Source organism: Stegostoma tigrinum, chromosome 39, assembly GCF_030684315.1.
Source record: "Stegostoma tigrinum isolate sSteTig4 chromosome 39, sSteTig4.hap1, whole genome shotgun sequence".
In the NCBI taxonomy this organism is placed as follows: domain Eukaryota; kingdom Metazoa; phylum Chordata; class Chondrichthyes; order Orectolobiformes; family Stegostomatidae; genus Stegostoma; species Stegostoma tigrinum.
The window spans coordinates 11,010,859-11,026,388 of NC_081392.1; the positions used below are offsets into that span (position 1 = coordinate 11,010,859).

Here is a 15,530-nt window from a genome sequence, read left to right on the forward strand (position 1 = left end):
GGCTGAGGAATGGCAGATGGAGTTTAAGTTAGATAAATGCAGTGCGGTATTGCATCTTGGTAAGGCAAACCATGACAGGACTTAGACAGATAATGGTAGGGGCCTGGGGAGTGTTACAGAACAAAGTGATCTAGGTGTATAGGGTCATAGCTCCTTGAAAGTGGTGTCACACGTAGACAGGATAATGCAGAAGACTTTAGATATGCTAGCTTTCATCAGTCAGAGCACTGAGTATAGGAGTTGAGATGTCTTGTTGCAGCTGTACAGATGTTGGTGAGACCACACTTGGAGTACTGTGTGCAGTTCTGGTTGCCCTACTACAGAAAAGATATTGTTACCAGAAAAGGTTCACTGGGCTGGTACCTGGACTGAAAGGTTTGAGTTATAAGGAGTGGTTGGTTAGATTGGGACATTTTTCCCTGGAGTATGGGAGACTGAGGGGTGACCTTATAGCAGTCTATAAAATCATGTGAGGCACAGATCAGGTAGATAGCTGACAGCTTTTCCCCTGGATATGGTCTAAAACTGGAGGGCATAGGTTTAAGGTGAGAGGGGAAAGATACAAAAGGGTCCAATGGGACATTCTTTTCACACAGAGGGTGATGTGTGTTTGGAATGGGTTGCCAGAGGAAGTGGTGGAGGTGAGTACGATTTCACAATTTTAGAAAAAACTTTAGCAGGTACAAGGGTAGGTATGGGGAGGTGGGGAATAATGGACTAAATACAAGCAAATAAGACCATAAGACATAGGAGTAGAAGTAAGGCCATTCAGCCCATCAAGTCCACTCCACCATTTAAATCATGGCTGATGGGCATTTCAACTCCACTTCCCTGCACTCTCCCCGTAGCCCTTGATTCCTTTTGAGATCAAGAATTTGTCGGTCTCTGCCTTGAAGGCATCCAATGTCCCGGCCTCCACTGCAGTCTGCGGCAATGAATTCCACAAGCCCACCACTCTCTGGCTGAAGAAATGTTGTCTCATTTCAATTTTAAATTTACCCCCTCTAATTTTAAGGCTGTGCCCATGGGTCCTAGTCGCCCCGCCTAACGGAAACAACGTCCAAGCGTCCACTCCTTCTAAACCATACAATGGGAATAGTTTAAATTGTGAAAACTGGCAGCACATTGTGCCAAAGGGCCTGTTTCCATGCTGTAGGGCTCTATGACTCCAAAGTCCTAAAGCTCCCTCCTTAGCTACATTGTGGAAAGGAAGAAGCACTGAAGAAGTTATTCTGGACTTGAAACATTAACTCTGTTTCTCTCTCTCTCTCTCCAAAATTACTGCGTGACCTGCTGAGTCTCTCCAGCACTATCCACGTTTGTTTCACAACGCACTGTACCTGTGGCTCACCACCTCCACACTGCACATTAGGTGACTGTTTTGTGGAACCCTTCAGGAACTCACCAGTGGGCCCCTGAGCTTCCAGCTGCCTGTCAGTGAAATTCTCTTCTTCGTACCTCTGTGCCTAAGTGGCGACTTGTGACAATAAAGCTAATTCAATTCAATACTTCCAAAGTTCAAAAAAAGTTTGTTCTGGGCCACACCAGACCTGCAACGGTAGTAGATTTGCCAACTTTAGGTACATTTAAGTTGTCATTGGACAAGCATATGGACGTACATGGAATAGTGTAGGTTAGATGGGCTTCAGATCGGTATGACAGGTCGCACAACATCAAGGGCCGAAGGGCCTATACTGTGCTGTAATGTTCTGTGTTCTATGTATGTTAGACCTCCTCAAAATGTATTAAGAAGTCAGTCTAACCTCCAATATTTTCTTATTTTAAAAGGCAAGTTCCACATGCAAGTCGATTGGTCAAACTACCAGGCTTGAAGCAAAACACACATGATTCTTACACTTCAGTTAATTACAGACATAGTATGAATTTTAAAAATTAGGTTAACGACAACTCTATCAACATGCTTAACAAGACAATATATATGTTAATTACCACTGATTAGCTGTTCCAAGACTAAACACACCCTTGGCAAAAACAAGTTCAGTAACATTGATTGCCTCACATGCAATTCCCCAGGCCAGGAGGAAAGAACATAGAGAGAGAGAGAGAGAGAGAGAGAGCAAGAGAGAGAGAGAGAGAGAGAGAGAGAGAGAGAGAGAGAGAGAGACCGAGAGAGACCCCCAGTAAGTGTTGAAAGTTAAATCTTGATTCTGTGAGAGCTTGACCCCCACCCAAACAGGCTGCTTCTCTTGTTTCAACCTGAGATAAAAACCCGAGGCCTCACAAGCTATTTACTTTACTGGCTGAGAACAGACCGCTCTGTATCACTACCCCAAACTCTCTTCACATAAAAAAACAAAATACACACAACAACAACAGAAATTGTTGGTAAAGCTCAGCAGGTCTGGCAGCATCTATGAACAGAAATCAGAGTTAACATTTCAGATCTGGTGACCCTTCCCAAAGCAGGTAAAATACATCACTAAAAGCCATTGTTTCATCAATTGAAGATTCAACATTGAGTTGAACAATGTCAATGATATTGAGGTTGGTTGGCTTGCTGAACTGATTTGTTGTTTGGCAGACGTTTTGTTACCATGCATGAAGCGTTGGTGTGTTTTCCCACCTGGTTTTTAAACTCTGGGGTCCATTGAGGTAGACTGCCTCACTTCTGGGTTTCCTTCGTAGTGGAATGTATATGGGGTCAAGTTCAATGTGTTTATTAATAGCAGACTACGTGGAGTGCCATGCTTCCAGGAATTCTCGTGCCTGTCTCTGCCTAGCCTGTCCCAGGATCTTGGTGTTGTCCCAGTCAAAGTCATGGCTCCCCTTGTCCGTGTGGATTGAGATGAGTGAGTATTGGTCAGGGCTTTTTGTAGCCAATTGGTGTTCATGTGCTCTTGTCGTTAGTTTCCTTCCTGTTTGTCCGATGTAGTGTTTCTTGCAGTCTCTGCACGGGATCTTGTAGATGACATTAGTCCTGTCCGTGGCAGGGAGTGGGTCTTTAGTTTGAGTGAGCAGTTGTTGTAGGGTTGATGTGGGCTTATGTGCCTATCTGATGCCCAGTGGTCGTAGGAGTCTTGTGGTGAGTTCCGACTCATTCCTGATGTAGGGTAGTGTGATGAGTGTATCAGGGCGAGGAGTCTCTTTCTGATGCTGTTCGTGTAGGCATCTTCTGACCCAATTCTTTGGATATCCATTATCTTTGAAAATCTGGAAGAGATATTCTTCTTCTTCTTGGCGTAGTTTCATGTTGCAGCAGTGTGTTATTGTCCTTTTAAACAGCACGCAGTTCGCACACAGCTTTGTTTGTGCGTGCTGGCATGGTTACTGTTGAAGTTCAATACCTGGTCTATGTGTGTGGCTTTTCAGTGTCCTTTCGTTTGCAGTTCCCCATTTGTCCTGCATTACACCATGACGTCCAGGAATGGGAGCTGTTTGTTCTTCTCCTCCTCTCTGGTGAATCTTCTTCTGGTGAGGGTGTTGTTTATGAGTTTGTGTGTCTCTTCTAATTTGGTCCATTTAATGATCACAAAGGCGTCGTCCACGTAGTGTATCCACAGTTTAGGTTGGATTTGTGGAAGGGCGGTCCTTTCCAGTCTTTGCAACATTGCTTCTGCTATGAGTCCGGATATAGGTGACCCCATGGGTGTCCTGTTGATTTGTTCGTACGTTTGGACGTCGAAGGTGATGTGGGTGATCAGGCATAGGTCCAATAGTTTAAGCATGTTGTCCTTGGGGATGGTTTCACTGGTGTCATGTTCTTGTTCAATATCAATGATAAAACAAAGAACTGTGGATACTTGAGATCTGAAACAAATATAAACAGAAATTGCTGGTGAAACTCAACAGGTCTGGCAGCATCTGTGGAGACAAACAGAGTTAACGTTTTAAGTCCAGAGACCCTGCTTCAAATGATCACTTCAGCCAGCCCAACTCACCCATAATAATGATTCAAATGATTCCCTCTTCACCCAGCACCCAGCTCCCTCCTATCTCAGAATTAGAGAATTGTTCCAGCACAAATGGAGGCCACTTGGCCCATTGCAGGGTCCCTACAGTGCAGATTAAGGCCATTCAGCCCATCAAATCTGCACCAAGAGCATCCCAACCAGGCACGGCCCCTTAATCTATCCCCATAACCCCGCATTTCCCATGATTAGTCAATCTAGTCCGCACGTCTTTGGACTGTGGGAAGATACTGGAGCACCTAGAGGGAGCTCGCCCACCCACAGAGAGAAATGTGCAAACTTCATATAGATAGTCACCCAAGGCTGGATTTGAACCCAGGTCCCTGGCACTGTGAGGTAGCAGTGCTAACCACTGAGCCATCTTTTATGAGCAGGAGAAGCTTTTCCCTTATCTTCTCTGTCCTCTTCAGCAGCACAGTGGTTAGCACTGCTACCTCACAGTACCAGGGGCCTGGGTTCAAATCCAGCCTTGTCTATGTGGAGTTTCCACATTCTCCCTGTGTCTGTGTGGGTTTCCTCCAGGTGCTCTGATTGCCTCCCACAGTCCAAAGATATACAGGCTAGGTGAGATTGGCCATGCTAAATTGGCCAGAGTGTACCGGGATATGTAGATTAGGTGGGGTAATAGGGGGATGGGTTTGGATGGGATCCTCAGAGGGTCAGTGTGGACTCGTTGGGCTGAAGGGCCTGTTTCCACCCTGCAAGGATTTTAAGATCCCAATCCCCTGATGATTTTAAAGACACTGAGATATTTTCCTAACCAACCTGCTCAGCGGTGTTATGGGCTTTTGGAGCACTCTGACAGCATGTGGCTTTAAATAAACCTATTCATCTATAATGTGGTGCCATGTGACTTCTGACTTTGTCCACCCCAGTCCAACACTGGTGTCTCCACATCAGAGAAGCTACTGGGACTTGAACCCAGGCCTCCTGGCTCAAGAGTACGGATGCTACCACTGCGCCCTAAGAACTCTCAACAGTGACAGATATATTTCTAATCAACCTTTTCAGAGATGTTATTACACACTTCTGGAATCAGTGGGACTTGAACCCAGGCCTCCTTGGCTCAGAGATAGAGAACACTACCACCATTCCAAACAGCTTCCTTTGAAAATATCTATCAAATCTCCTGCTTGCCTTCTCCGCTCCAAGGAGAACCGCACCAAACTCTCCAAAATATCTCTGTAACTTATGTTTCTCATCCCTGCAACTATCCTCCTATGCCTGATATCAACGTCGTTTTTGACATTCAATTTCTCCAGTCTTCCCCCTTATTGCAAAGAGAAAACAACTCCAGAATTCACCCCATCATAAGACTGTGGGTGTCCCGACACCACACAGACTGCAGCGGTTCAAAAAGGCAACTCACCTTCACCTTCTCAAAGGGCAATTAGGGACAGGCAATACATAGTTTTTATTCTTTATTCATTCACAGGGTGAAAGCATCCCTGGTGAAGCAGCATTTATTGCCCAATCAAGTTCCGGAACCAAGAGGTTATGGTGAAGCTGTACAAAACTCTGGTGCGGCCGCACTTGGAGTATTGCGTACAGTTCTGGTCACCGCATTATAAGAAGGATGTGGAAGCTTTGGAAAGGGTGCAGAGGAGATTTACTAGGATGTTGCCTGGTATGGAGGGAAGGTCTTACGAGGAAAGGCTGAGGGATTTGAGGCTGTTTTCATTAGACAGAAGAAGGTTGAGAGGTGACTTAATTGAAACATATAAAATAATCAGAGGGTTAGATAGGGTGGATAGGGAGAGCCTTTTTTCCTAGGATGGTGATGGCGAGCACGAGGGGGCATAGCTTTAAACTGAGGGGTGAAAGATATAGGACAGATGTTAGAGGTAGCTTCTTTACTCAGAGAGTAGTAAGGGAATGGAACGCTTTGCCTGCAACAGGAGTAGATTCACCAACTTTAGGTACATTTAAGTTGTCATTGGATAAGCATATGGACGTACATGGGATAGTGTAGGTTAGAGGAACTTCAGATCGGTATGACAGGTCAGCACAACATTGAGGGCCGAGGGGCCTGTACTGTGCTGTAATGTTCTATGTTCTATGTTCTATCCCTAATTGCCCAGCAAGCAGTTCAGAGTCACCCACATTGCTGTGGGTCTGGAGTCACATGTAGGCCAGACCAGGTAAGGATGGCAGTTTCCTTCCCTAAAGGACATTAGTGAACCAAATGGGTTTTTCCGACAATCAACAATGGATTCATAGTCATCATTAGACTCCTAAGTCCAGATATTTATTGGACTCAAATTCCACCATCTGCTGTTGTGGATTATCTGGGTATCTGGATTAACAGTCCAGCCATAATAGCACTAGGCCGTTGCCTCCCCCGATAGTGATATGAGCGCCTCATGAACAAATCAAAAAGGAAGACTCCTCCCTTGGAACTATTCCATATTTAAGAATGCTAGCGAAAGACCATAAGACTATAAGATAATAAAAGCAGAATTAGGCCATTCAGCCCATCCAGGCTGATCTGCTATTCGATTGTGTTCCTTACGCCTGTTCTCCTGCCTTCTCCCCATACCAGTCAAGAACAGAACTATCTCTGTCTTAACTAAACTCAAAAACTTGGCCTCCACAGCCTTCTGTGGCAAAGAGTTCCACAGATTCACCACCCTCTGACTGAAGAAAGTCTTTTAATAAACTCAAAATGGAATGAAAGAAATAAAAGCAAAATACTATAGATGCTGGAGATCTGAGAAAAAAAACAGAAAGTGCTGGAGAAACTCAGCCAGTCCGGCAGCCTCTGTGGAGACAGATATGAAGTTAACATTTCGAGTTCAATATGACTCATCTTCGGAACTGAAGGGAACGATGATTTTCATGTTGTTGACAAAGGGGAGGAAGATGCAAATGCCACTGACGGTGCAGTTACCCAAAACAAAAGCCAAAGGGAGTGGTAATGGTAGTGAAGGAGGAACTGGGATGTAAAACAGGTATTAACAGTAGGCGTGATTAATAGCAATAACAGTCATCAAGCACCTGTCCAGTCTAATCCAATTTTCCAACACATAGTCCATTGTCTTTTCTTCTAAGGAGTTTTGAGCATTCAGTTAAATAATTCTTAAATGAAATAGGTCAGTTTTGATGAGGGCAAAGTAAGAAACTTGCAGATTCCTAGACGCTAACGTTGTCTTGGGGTTTGAGGAGAAAGAAGGGGAATGGTGCTAAAATGAGGGTGAACTATGACCGGGTTGAATTGTAGAATGGGCCTAAAGGGCTGAATGGCCTTCTGCTGCTCATATTCTCAATTCATCTGCATATTTCCTAATCAAATAGTTCAAACATGTTACGACACATTTCCAGAGCAGGTGGCACTTGAACCTAGGTCTCTGCACCATAAGTACCTTCCTCAATGTTTTACAGCTATTTTCTAATCAACATGTTCTGAGATGTCACGACACACCTGTGGAGAAGTTGGGCCTCCTGGCTCATAGGAAGGGACATTACCACTGCACCATAACAACCATCCTTTCAAGCTCATTTTTTTTACACCAGAGTTGATCTTACATGCGATTGAACACTTTTTTCTGCCTGTCACCAAATCACTCAGCTGGATTTTTCAACTATCACCTACCACCAGCACATCAGCCATGATGTCCAATTGATTAATTTACATGCAAAGCCTATTATACCATCACTGACAGTTCCTCGCAGATGAAGGTGGCTCCCTCCCCGTCTCAGGGTGAGTCTGTAGGTGGCTGTGCAGACCAATGGGGCTACCGCAGGCTCTGTTATACTTGGGGTCAGAAGGAAGGCATGGGAAGGGGGTGGGTGGGGCGTTGGTGTGGCAGCGCGCCCCTTTCCCAGGTTGCCCCCTGGCTTCTGCTTTTTCCTGACAGTGAGTCTCCAGGAGCACAACACCTTCCCCGATGCTCCTTGAGACTCCACTTTGGACAGTCTTGGGGCCGGTGATTCCCAGGTGTCTGTGGCACTTCCCCGGTGAGGGGTCGAGGGGGATCACTGAAACGCTTCCTCTGTCCACCTGGGGCTGGCCTGTCGTTTCAGAGCCAGGGGTGGGGCAGCGGCTCAGGGAGTCTTGTGTCGGATATGCGGACGGTGTGCCCAGCCCATCGCAGCCAGTCAAGGGGGAGGATTTCAGGCCTTGATGATGGGGATGTTGGCCTGGTCGAGGAAGCTGGAGTTGGTGGGTCTTTCCTCCCAGTGGATTCACAGGGTCTTTCACAGGCAGTGTTGGTGGAACTGCTTCAGTGCCTTGAGGTCTGTGATGTAGACAGTTCCAACATCTCAGAGCCATATAGAAGGGAGGGAACCACCACAACTCTATAAACCAATATCTTGGTGTTGCATTCTCAAGCAGCCGAAGGCTATGCGAGCACTCTGGAAGCGCTGCTGGATCTCTTCATCAATAGCTGCTTTGGCTGATAGGACAAGGTATTGGAAATGGTCAGCGTTCTCTAAGGCATTCCCGTGGACCTTGATGACCTGGGGTTTGCCCCACAATGCCAGGCCAGGTTGGTGGAGGACCTTTGTCTTGCGGATGTTCAGGGTGAGACCCATGCTCTCTCATGCCTCCATAAAGGTGCTGACAATGGTCTGGAGTACATCCTCTGAGATTGTACATACACACAAGCATCACGTGCGTACTGCTCAATGACACTGATTGGGGGGGGGGGGGGGGGGGTAGTTTGGTTTTGGTTTGAAAGTGGTGGAGGTTGATAATTCCCCACAGGGTCTGGAAGTTAGCTCCACTCCAGCAGCGGGCTTGTCAGGGTGGTAGTTCAGCCATGCTTGACACTGGTCCCAACAGGGACCGTGTCAATGGTGGAATCATCTGTCATTACCACGACTTCCATGTCATTGTGGAGCAGGCGAGGGATGGTGGCAAACTTCATGGTGCAACCAAAATGGAGAAGGACACTGCATAATGCTTTCTGGTGTCAACAGCCTTTGCAAGCCCATTAAGGGGTAATGCAGGCCATCACAGGTGAGCAAGTGGTAAGAAGAAAGCAGAGTCAAAACAGAGTAGGGAGGGGTATTTTCAATCAACTTGCTCAAACATAATTTGAGACCAAGGGGGAGTTGAAACCACATGTACCTGACCAGAAAAATAAGGACCTTCCCTAACTACACGCTCCAACCACCCCACCCCCCGCAGTTATAACTACCTGCCTAAGGAGTCAGGTGGCACCTGGGAATGGTGCAGCTGGATGTATGGGCTGTGGATCGAGCGTAGGTTAGAGCAATGGCAGCCGATCAAGGTGGGTCAGTTAGGTGGCGAGAGTGGGCCGGTGAGGCAGTGACTGTGTGAGCGGGGCTGGTGAGGCAGTGACAGTGACAGGGGAACAGTGAGGCTGTGACGGCAAGAGCGGGGCAGTGAGGCAGTGACAGTGAGAGCAGGGACAGTGAGGCAGTGACAGTGAGAGCAGGGACAGTGAGGCAGTGACAGTGAGAGTGGGGACGGTGAGGGTAAGGACTGTGAGAGTGGGGACGGTGAGGATGAGGACAGTGAGAAGGGTGAGAGCAGGGGTGGTGACGGTCAGGGTGAGGAGAGAGAGCGAGGATGGTGAGAGCAGGGGACAGTGAGGGTCAGCAGGAATGGTGAGGGTGAGGACAGTGAAAGTAGGGACAGCAAGGGTGAGGTCGGTGAGACCGGGGGCAGAGAGGTTGAGGATGGTGAGAGCGAGGGTGGTGAGGGTGAGCAGGAACAGCGAGGGCGAGGACGGTGAGAGTGGGGATAGCGAGGGTGAGGACGGTAAGAGCAGGGTGGTGAGGATGAGGATGTTGAGAATGGTGACATCGAGGGTGGTGAAAGAGGGGTGGTGAGGAGGAGGAGAGTGAGATCGAGGGTAGTGAAGATGAGGACGGTGAGAGGGGTGGTGGCGAGGGTGAGGATAGTGAGAGCGAGGACGGTGAGAGTGGGGGTAGTGAGGATGAGGACGGTGAGTGCAGGGGGCGGTGAGGACAGTGAGAGCAGGGGTAGTGAGGGTGAGGATGGTAACAGTAGGGGTGGTGAGGGTGAGGATGGTGAGAGCGGGGGTGGTGAGGGTGAGGATGGTGAGAGCACGGGCGGTGAGGGTGAGAGGGAGGGTGGTGAGGATGAAGACGGTGAGAGCGGGGGAGGGTGGGTGAGGATGGTGAGAGCGGGGGGTGATGACGGTGAGGGTGGTAAGAGCGGGGGTGGTGAGGGTGAGGGCGGATAGAGCGGGGTGGTGAGGGTGAGAGCGCGGGCGGTGAGGGTGAGACCAATGGTGGTGAAAGCAGGGGGTGGTGAGGATGAGGGTGGTGAGAGCGGGGGGGGGGTGGTGAGGATGAGGATGGTGAGAGTGGGGGTGGTGAGGGTGATGGTGGTGAGAGTGGGGGTGGCGAAGGTGAGGATGGTGAGTGGGGGTGGCAAGAGTGAGGATGGTGAGTGGGGGTGGTGAGAGTGGGAGTGGTGAGAGTGGGGGTGGTGAGGGTGAGGATGGTGAGAGTGGGAGTGGTGAGGGTGAGGATGGTGAGAGTGGGGGTGGTGAGGGGGACGGTGGTGAGACTGGGGGTGGTAAAGGTGAGGATGGTGAAGGTGAGGATGGTGAGAGCGGGGGTGGTGAGGGTGAGGGTGGTGAGGGTGAGGGTGGTGAGGGTGAGGATGGTGAGTGTGGGGGTGGTGAGTGTGGGGGTGGTGAGGGTGAGGATGGTGAGAGTGAGGATAGTGAGAGTGAGGATGGTGGGAGTGGGGGTGATGAGGGTGAGTATGGTGAGAGTGAGGATGGTGAGAGTGGGGGTGGTGAGAGTGGGGGTGGTGACAGTAGGGGTGGTGAGGGTGAGGATGGTGAGAGTGAGGATGGTGAGAGTAAGGATGGTGAGTGTGGGGGTGGTGAGGGTGACGATGGTCAGTGTGGGGTTGGTGAGGGTGAGGATGGTGAGAGTGGGGCTGGTGAGGGTGAGGATGGTGAGAGCGGGGGGTGAGGATGGTGAGAGCGGGGGGTGATGAGGGTGAGGGTGGTGATGGGGGGGTGGTGAGTGTGAGGATGGTTAGAGCGGGGGTGGTGAGGGTGAGGGCGGAGACAGCAGGGGTGGTGAGGGTGAGAATGGTAAGTGTGGGGGTGGTGAGAGTGAAGATGGTGAGAGTGAGGATGGTGAGTGGGGGTGGTGAGAGTGAGGATGGTGAGAGTGAGGATGGTGAGAGTGGGGGTGGTGAGAGCGAGGGTGGTGAGAGCGAGGGTGGTGAGAGCGAGGATGGTGACAGCGAGGAGGGTGAGAGCGAGGATGGTGAGAGTGAGGATGGTGACAGTGGGGGTGGTGAGAGTGGGGGTGGTGAGAGTGAGGATGGTGAGAGTGGGGGTGGTGAGGGTGAGAGTGTGGATGGTGAGTATGGGGGTGGTGAGAGTGAGGATGGTGAGTGTGGGGGTGGTGAGGGTGACGATGGTCAGTGTGGGGTTGGTGAGGGTGAGGATGGTGAGAGTGGGGCTGGTGAGAGTGGGGCTGGTGAGAGTGAGGATGGTGAGAGTGGGAGCGGTGAGAGTGGGAGTGGTGAGGGTGAGGATGGTCAGTGAGGGGTTGGGGAGGGTGAGGATGGTGAAAGCGGGGAGTGATGAGGGTGAGGGTGGTGATAGGGAGGTGGTGAGTGTGAGGGTGGTGAGAGCAGGGGTGGTGAGGGTGAAGATGGTGAGAGTGAGGATGGTGAGAGTGGGAGTGGTGAGGGTGAGGATGGTGAGAGTGAGGATGGTGAGTGGGGGTGGTGAGTGAGGATGGTGAGTGGGGGTGGTGAGAGTGGGGATGGTGAGGGTGAGCATGGTGAGTGTGGGGGTGGTGAGGGTGAGGATGGTGGGAGTGAGGGTGGTAAGAGTTGGGGTGGTGAGAGTGAGGATGGTGAGAGTGAGGATGGTGAGAGTGAGGGTGGTGAGAGTGAGGGTGGTGAGAGTGAGGGTGGTGAGAGTGAGGGTGGTGAGTGTGGGGATGGTGAGGGTGAGGTTGGTGAAGGTGAGGATGGTGAGGGTGAGGATGGTGAGAGTGAGGATGGTGAGTGGGGGTGGTGAGAGTGGGGGTGGTGAAGGTGAAGGTGGTGAGGGTGAGGATGGTGAGAGTGAGGATGGTGAGATTGAGGATGGTGAGATTGAGGATGGTGAGATTGAGGATGGTGAGTGTGGGGGTGGAGACAGTAAGTATGGTGAGAGTGAGGATGGTGAGAGTGGGGGTGTAGAGGGTGAGGATGGTCAGTGTGGGGTTGGTGAGGGTGAGGATGGTGTGAGCCAGGGGTGGGGAGGGTGAGAGTGAGGATGGTGAATGTGGGGGTGGTGAGAGTGGGGGTGGTGAGAGTGAGGATGGTGAGAGTGAGGATGGTGAGAGTGGGGGTGGTGAGGGTGAGGATGGTGAGTGTGGGGGTGGTGAGAGTGGGGGTGGTGAGGGTGAGGGCGGTGAGAGTGAGGTTGGAGAGAGTGAGGATGGCGAGGGTGAGGATGGTCAGTGAGGGGTTGGTGAGGGTGAGGATGTTGAGAGCAGGGGGTGATGAGAGTGAGGGTGGTGATGGGGGGGTGGTGAGTGTGAGGATGTTGAGTGTGGGGGTGGTGAGTGTGAGGGTGAGGACAGTGAGTGGGGGTGGTGAGAGTGAGGGTGGGGTGAGGGGGTGTGGTGAGAGTGAGGGTGGTGAGAGTGGGGATAGTGAGAGTGAGGGTGGTGAGTGAGGGTGGTGAGACGAGGATGGTGAGAGCGAGGAGGGTGAGTGTGGGGGTGGTGAGGGTGAGGATGGTGAATGTGGGGGTGGTGAGAGTGGGGGCAGTGAGAGTGAGGGTGGTGAGGCTGAGGACGGTGAGGCAGTGGGACCTGGCCTTTCCGTAGCCACAAGCCTGGCGCCTGCACCATTGTGATGATGGGACACTCAGATCTGGACTTTGTGTTTTTCCTTGCTTACCTGTTGGCTGTGGTAAATCTTTTAATTGTGTTTTTTGTAACCAAGTGGGCGCCAGAGAATGGCGACTTTATGCACTTTTCGCCGTTCTTATGTATTCCTATACTCAGTACACGTAACGAACAATCACATCAATAAGTAATGCACATCTCAATCTCTGCGGTGTTCAACTCATACTCGCAGCATCTGCGCCATTTTGGTCACACGTGATGACACAACGAGGAGCCTGTTACGCCTTGACGTTGACGGCGGTCCGACTTCGCGCCCGCCGACGTGATGACGCAGCGCGTTGGTCGCGGAGGGCGAGGACGCCGCCGCCGCCATATTGAGAGTGAGCTCGGGAGACACCGGCTCCCTCCCCATAGCAACATGTCTGAGACTTACGGTGAGTCAGTGAGAGAGACACGGCCTGTGCCCTGAGGTCGTCGGTTACCGGCCTCTGATTGAGATTGAGCGAGGGCCTTTCGTCTCCTTGACAGGCGGGCTTGCCCTGCAGCCTGGGACGACAGGCCTGCTGTGTTACGGTGTGAGTGAACCCCAGCCCCGATACCCCGGGAGGAGGTTGGGAGGGGTATTGGCGCCTGCGGCCCGGGAAAGCTGCTTGTTGATAACCCAGAGGAACCTCGGGCCTTACTGCATCGCACCCCACCCGCCCCCACGCAACCCTTTCCCCTCTCCCTAACCTCTGCCCTCTTTCCTCCCCTAAACCCCGACCATGACCACTTCCCTAGCCCCGACTCCCCCATTTCCCTGATCGCCCCCTCCCCAACTTTTGTACACCCTCACAGTAACAGATCCTCCTCCTCCTCCTCTTGCCTTCCTCAACTTCCCGGCTTGCCGCACACTGTTTGGTCCCTCCTGTTATTTCTCACTTTTTTCTAGTATTTTTAGACTTAGTATTTGCCACGCAGTACGGAAACAGACCCTTCAGTCCAACTAGCCCATGCCGACCATAATCCCAAACCAATGATAATGGGAACTGCAGATGCTGGAGAATCCAAGATAACAAAGTGTGGAGCTGGATGAACACAGCAGGCCAAGCAGCATCTCAGGAGCACAAACGCTGGGGTCTAGGCCCGAAACGTCAGCTTTTGTGCTCCTGAGATGCTGCTTGGCCTGCTGTGTTCATCCAGCTCCACACTTTGTTATTTTGGTTCTACCTGCCTGCGCTTGGCCCATATCCTTCCAGAGATTCTTTATTTATGGACTTATCCAAATGTCTTTTAAATATTGTAACTGTTTGTCCTCGTTCACCACTCTTTCCCCCCGTCCCCCTGCCTTCTCCATCACCTTTTCTGTTTTTACCTTAAGAACACTTCTTGGAACTTGGTTCTTTGGCCAGATTTTTTTGCCTTATAGTCAAATTTGGCTTTATAATACTCCTGTAAATTGGCTTTGGGGAATTTTATAATCTTAAAGGTGCTGTAGAAATGGGTGATTGTGATATTGCATCAAAAATGTGTCTCCAAATAATTCCCACAGTAGGCTGTTTGAAAGTTTATTGGTTTCTGTAGCTCAATGCAATGTTTTTACCACTTTAGACTTTGCCTTTGTGTTTTAGTTTGTTTTTCTTGTGTGAGTCTTTTTACTTAAGCTCCTGACACCAGAGGACATCGTGGAATTGCTAACCTGGTGATGATCGTGGATGAGATGGTGTTGTCTCCCTGGTATGATACCATGGAATGTATCAAAAAGCTGTGGAGACTTCTCCTGACTGAAATTCATCTCAGTACCAGGCTAGCATTTAATTCATTTGCCACTTGGGCCGCAATCTACCAGCAAATTATCTGCTTTGTTTCCCAATATAATATTGACTCCCTTTTGAAAGGAACTGGACGTGGAGAGTATCCGGGCCCCCTGATGTAATGTATTCTTTATGGAGATTCAGCTGTCTTGCTTCTCAGATTTGGTGGTTCCTTCTGACCCATTCTCTTAATGAGATTGATGAACATTTAGAAATGGACATTTGAAAGAGAGGGGAAAAATAAGTTTTATCAAGAGCTGAAGTAGGTGAGCATTTTAACTCCTGTAAAGGGAGACACATTGCCAAAGCTTTTCATCTTGGCATTCTTACATATATTCTGATGAATGCAAAACACAGATAACAATTTTTAATACAGATAAAACAGTAGTAATTGGCAATTTACTTGTGGGCTGGCTGATAGTTTCCCATTACTTTCTCCATGGTGACAATAAACTCCTAGGGGCTTGTTCTCTGCAAACAAATCAAATATGTCCAAGCTGTGTGTATTTTATCAAAATACCCAGAAGCTTGGGGAACTTAGTTTCCCAATTGTTTTTTTCTCTGGCAATGCCTCAAACAATCCGGGTTAGCTTGCCAATCAGTCGACACCCTGTAGTGTAAGTTGCTGTGATTTTTTTTTTGAAAATTAGTATTCTTGTGTTTGTCCTGATGAATGCAAGATGCAAAAATTCAACAACACATGTCTCAGCAAGATTTATGTTCTCTACTACAAGCAGTATATTAGAATAGAAAAGCTTTTATTCTCATATGTACTCAATGAGTATAGTGAGAAGTTTATATGTTGTCAAATACAGCACCAGCTTAGATGCAGTCATACCTGTTGCCTGCTTGTGTTGCACACTGTAACTGTGCACTGTCTCCTCTCTAAGATAATAAAATGTGAGGCTGGATGAACACAGCAGGCCAAGCAGCATCTCAGGAGCACAAAATCTGACGTTTCGGGCCTAGACCCTTCATCGGAGCTCTGATGAAG

The 15,530-nt window shown here is 49.6% G+C and overlaps 1 protein-coding gene across 1 annotated transcript in view; it reads left to right on the plus strand.

Moving 5' to 3' along the window:
• The first annotated feature begins 13,069 nt into the window (after window positions 1–13,069).
• rab4b (RAB4B, member RAS oncogene family) overlaps window positions 13,070–15,530 on the plus strand; it is a 50,674-nt gene continuing 48,213 nt past the window's right edge. The window contains exon 1 of the mRNA XM_048522213.2: window positions 13,070–13,177. Within this exon, the coding sequence (XP_048378170.1) occupies window positions 13,162–13,177 (16 nt within the window). The 5' untranslated portion in view covers window positions 13,070–13,161. The remainder of the gene's footprint in view (window positions 13,178–15,530) is intronic.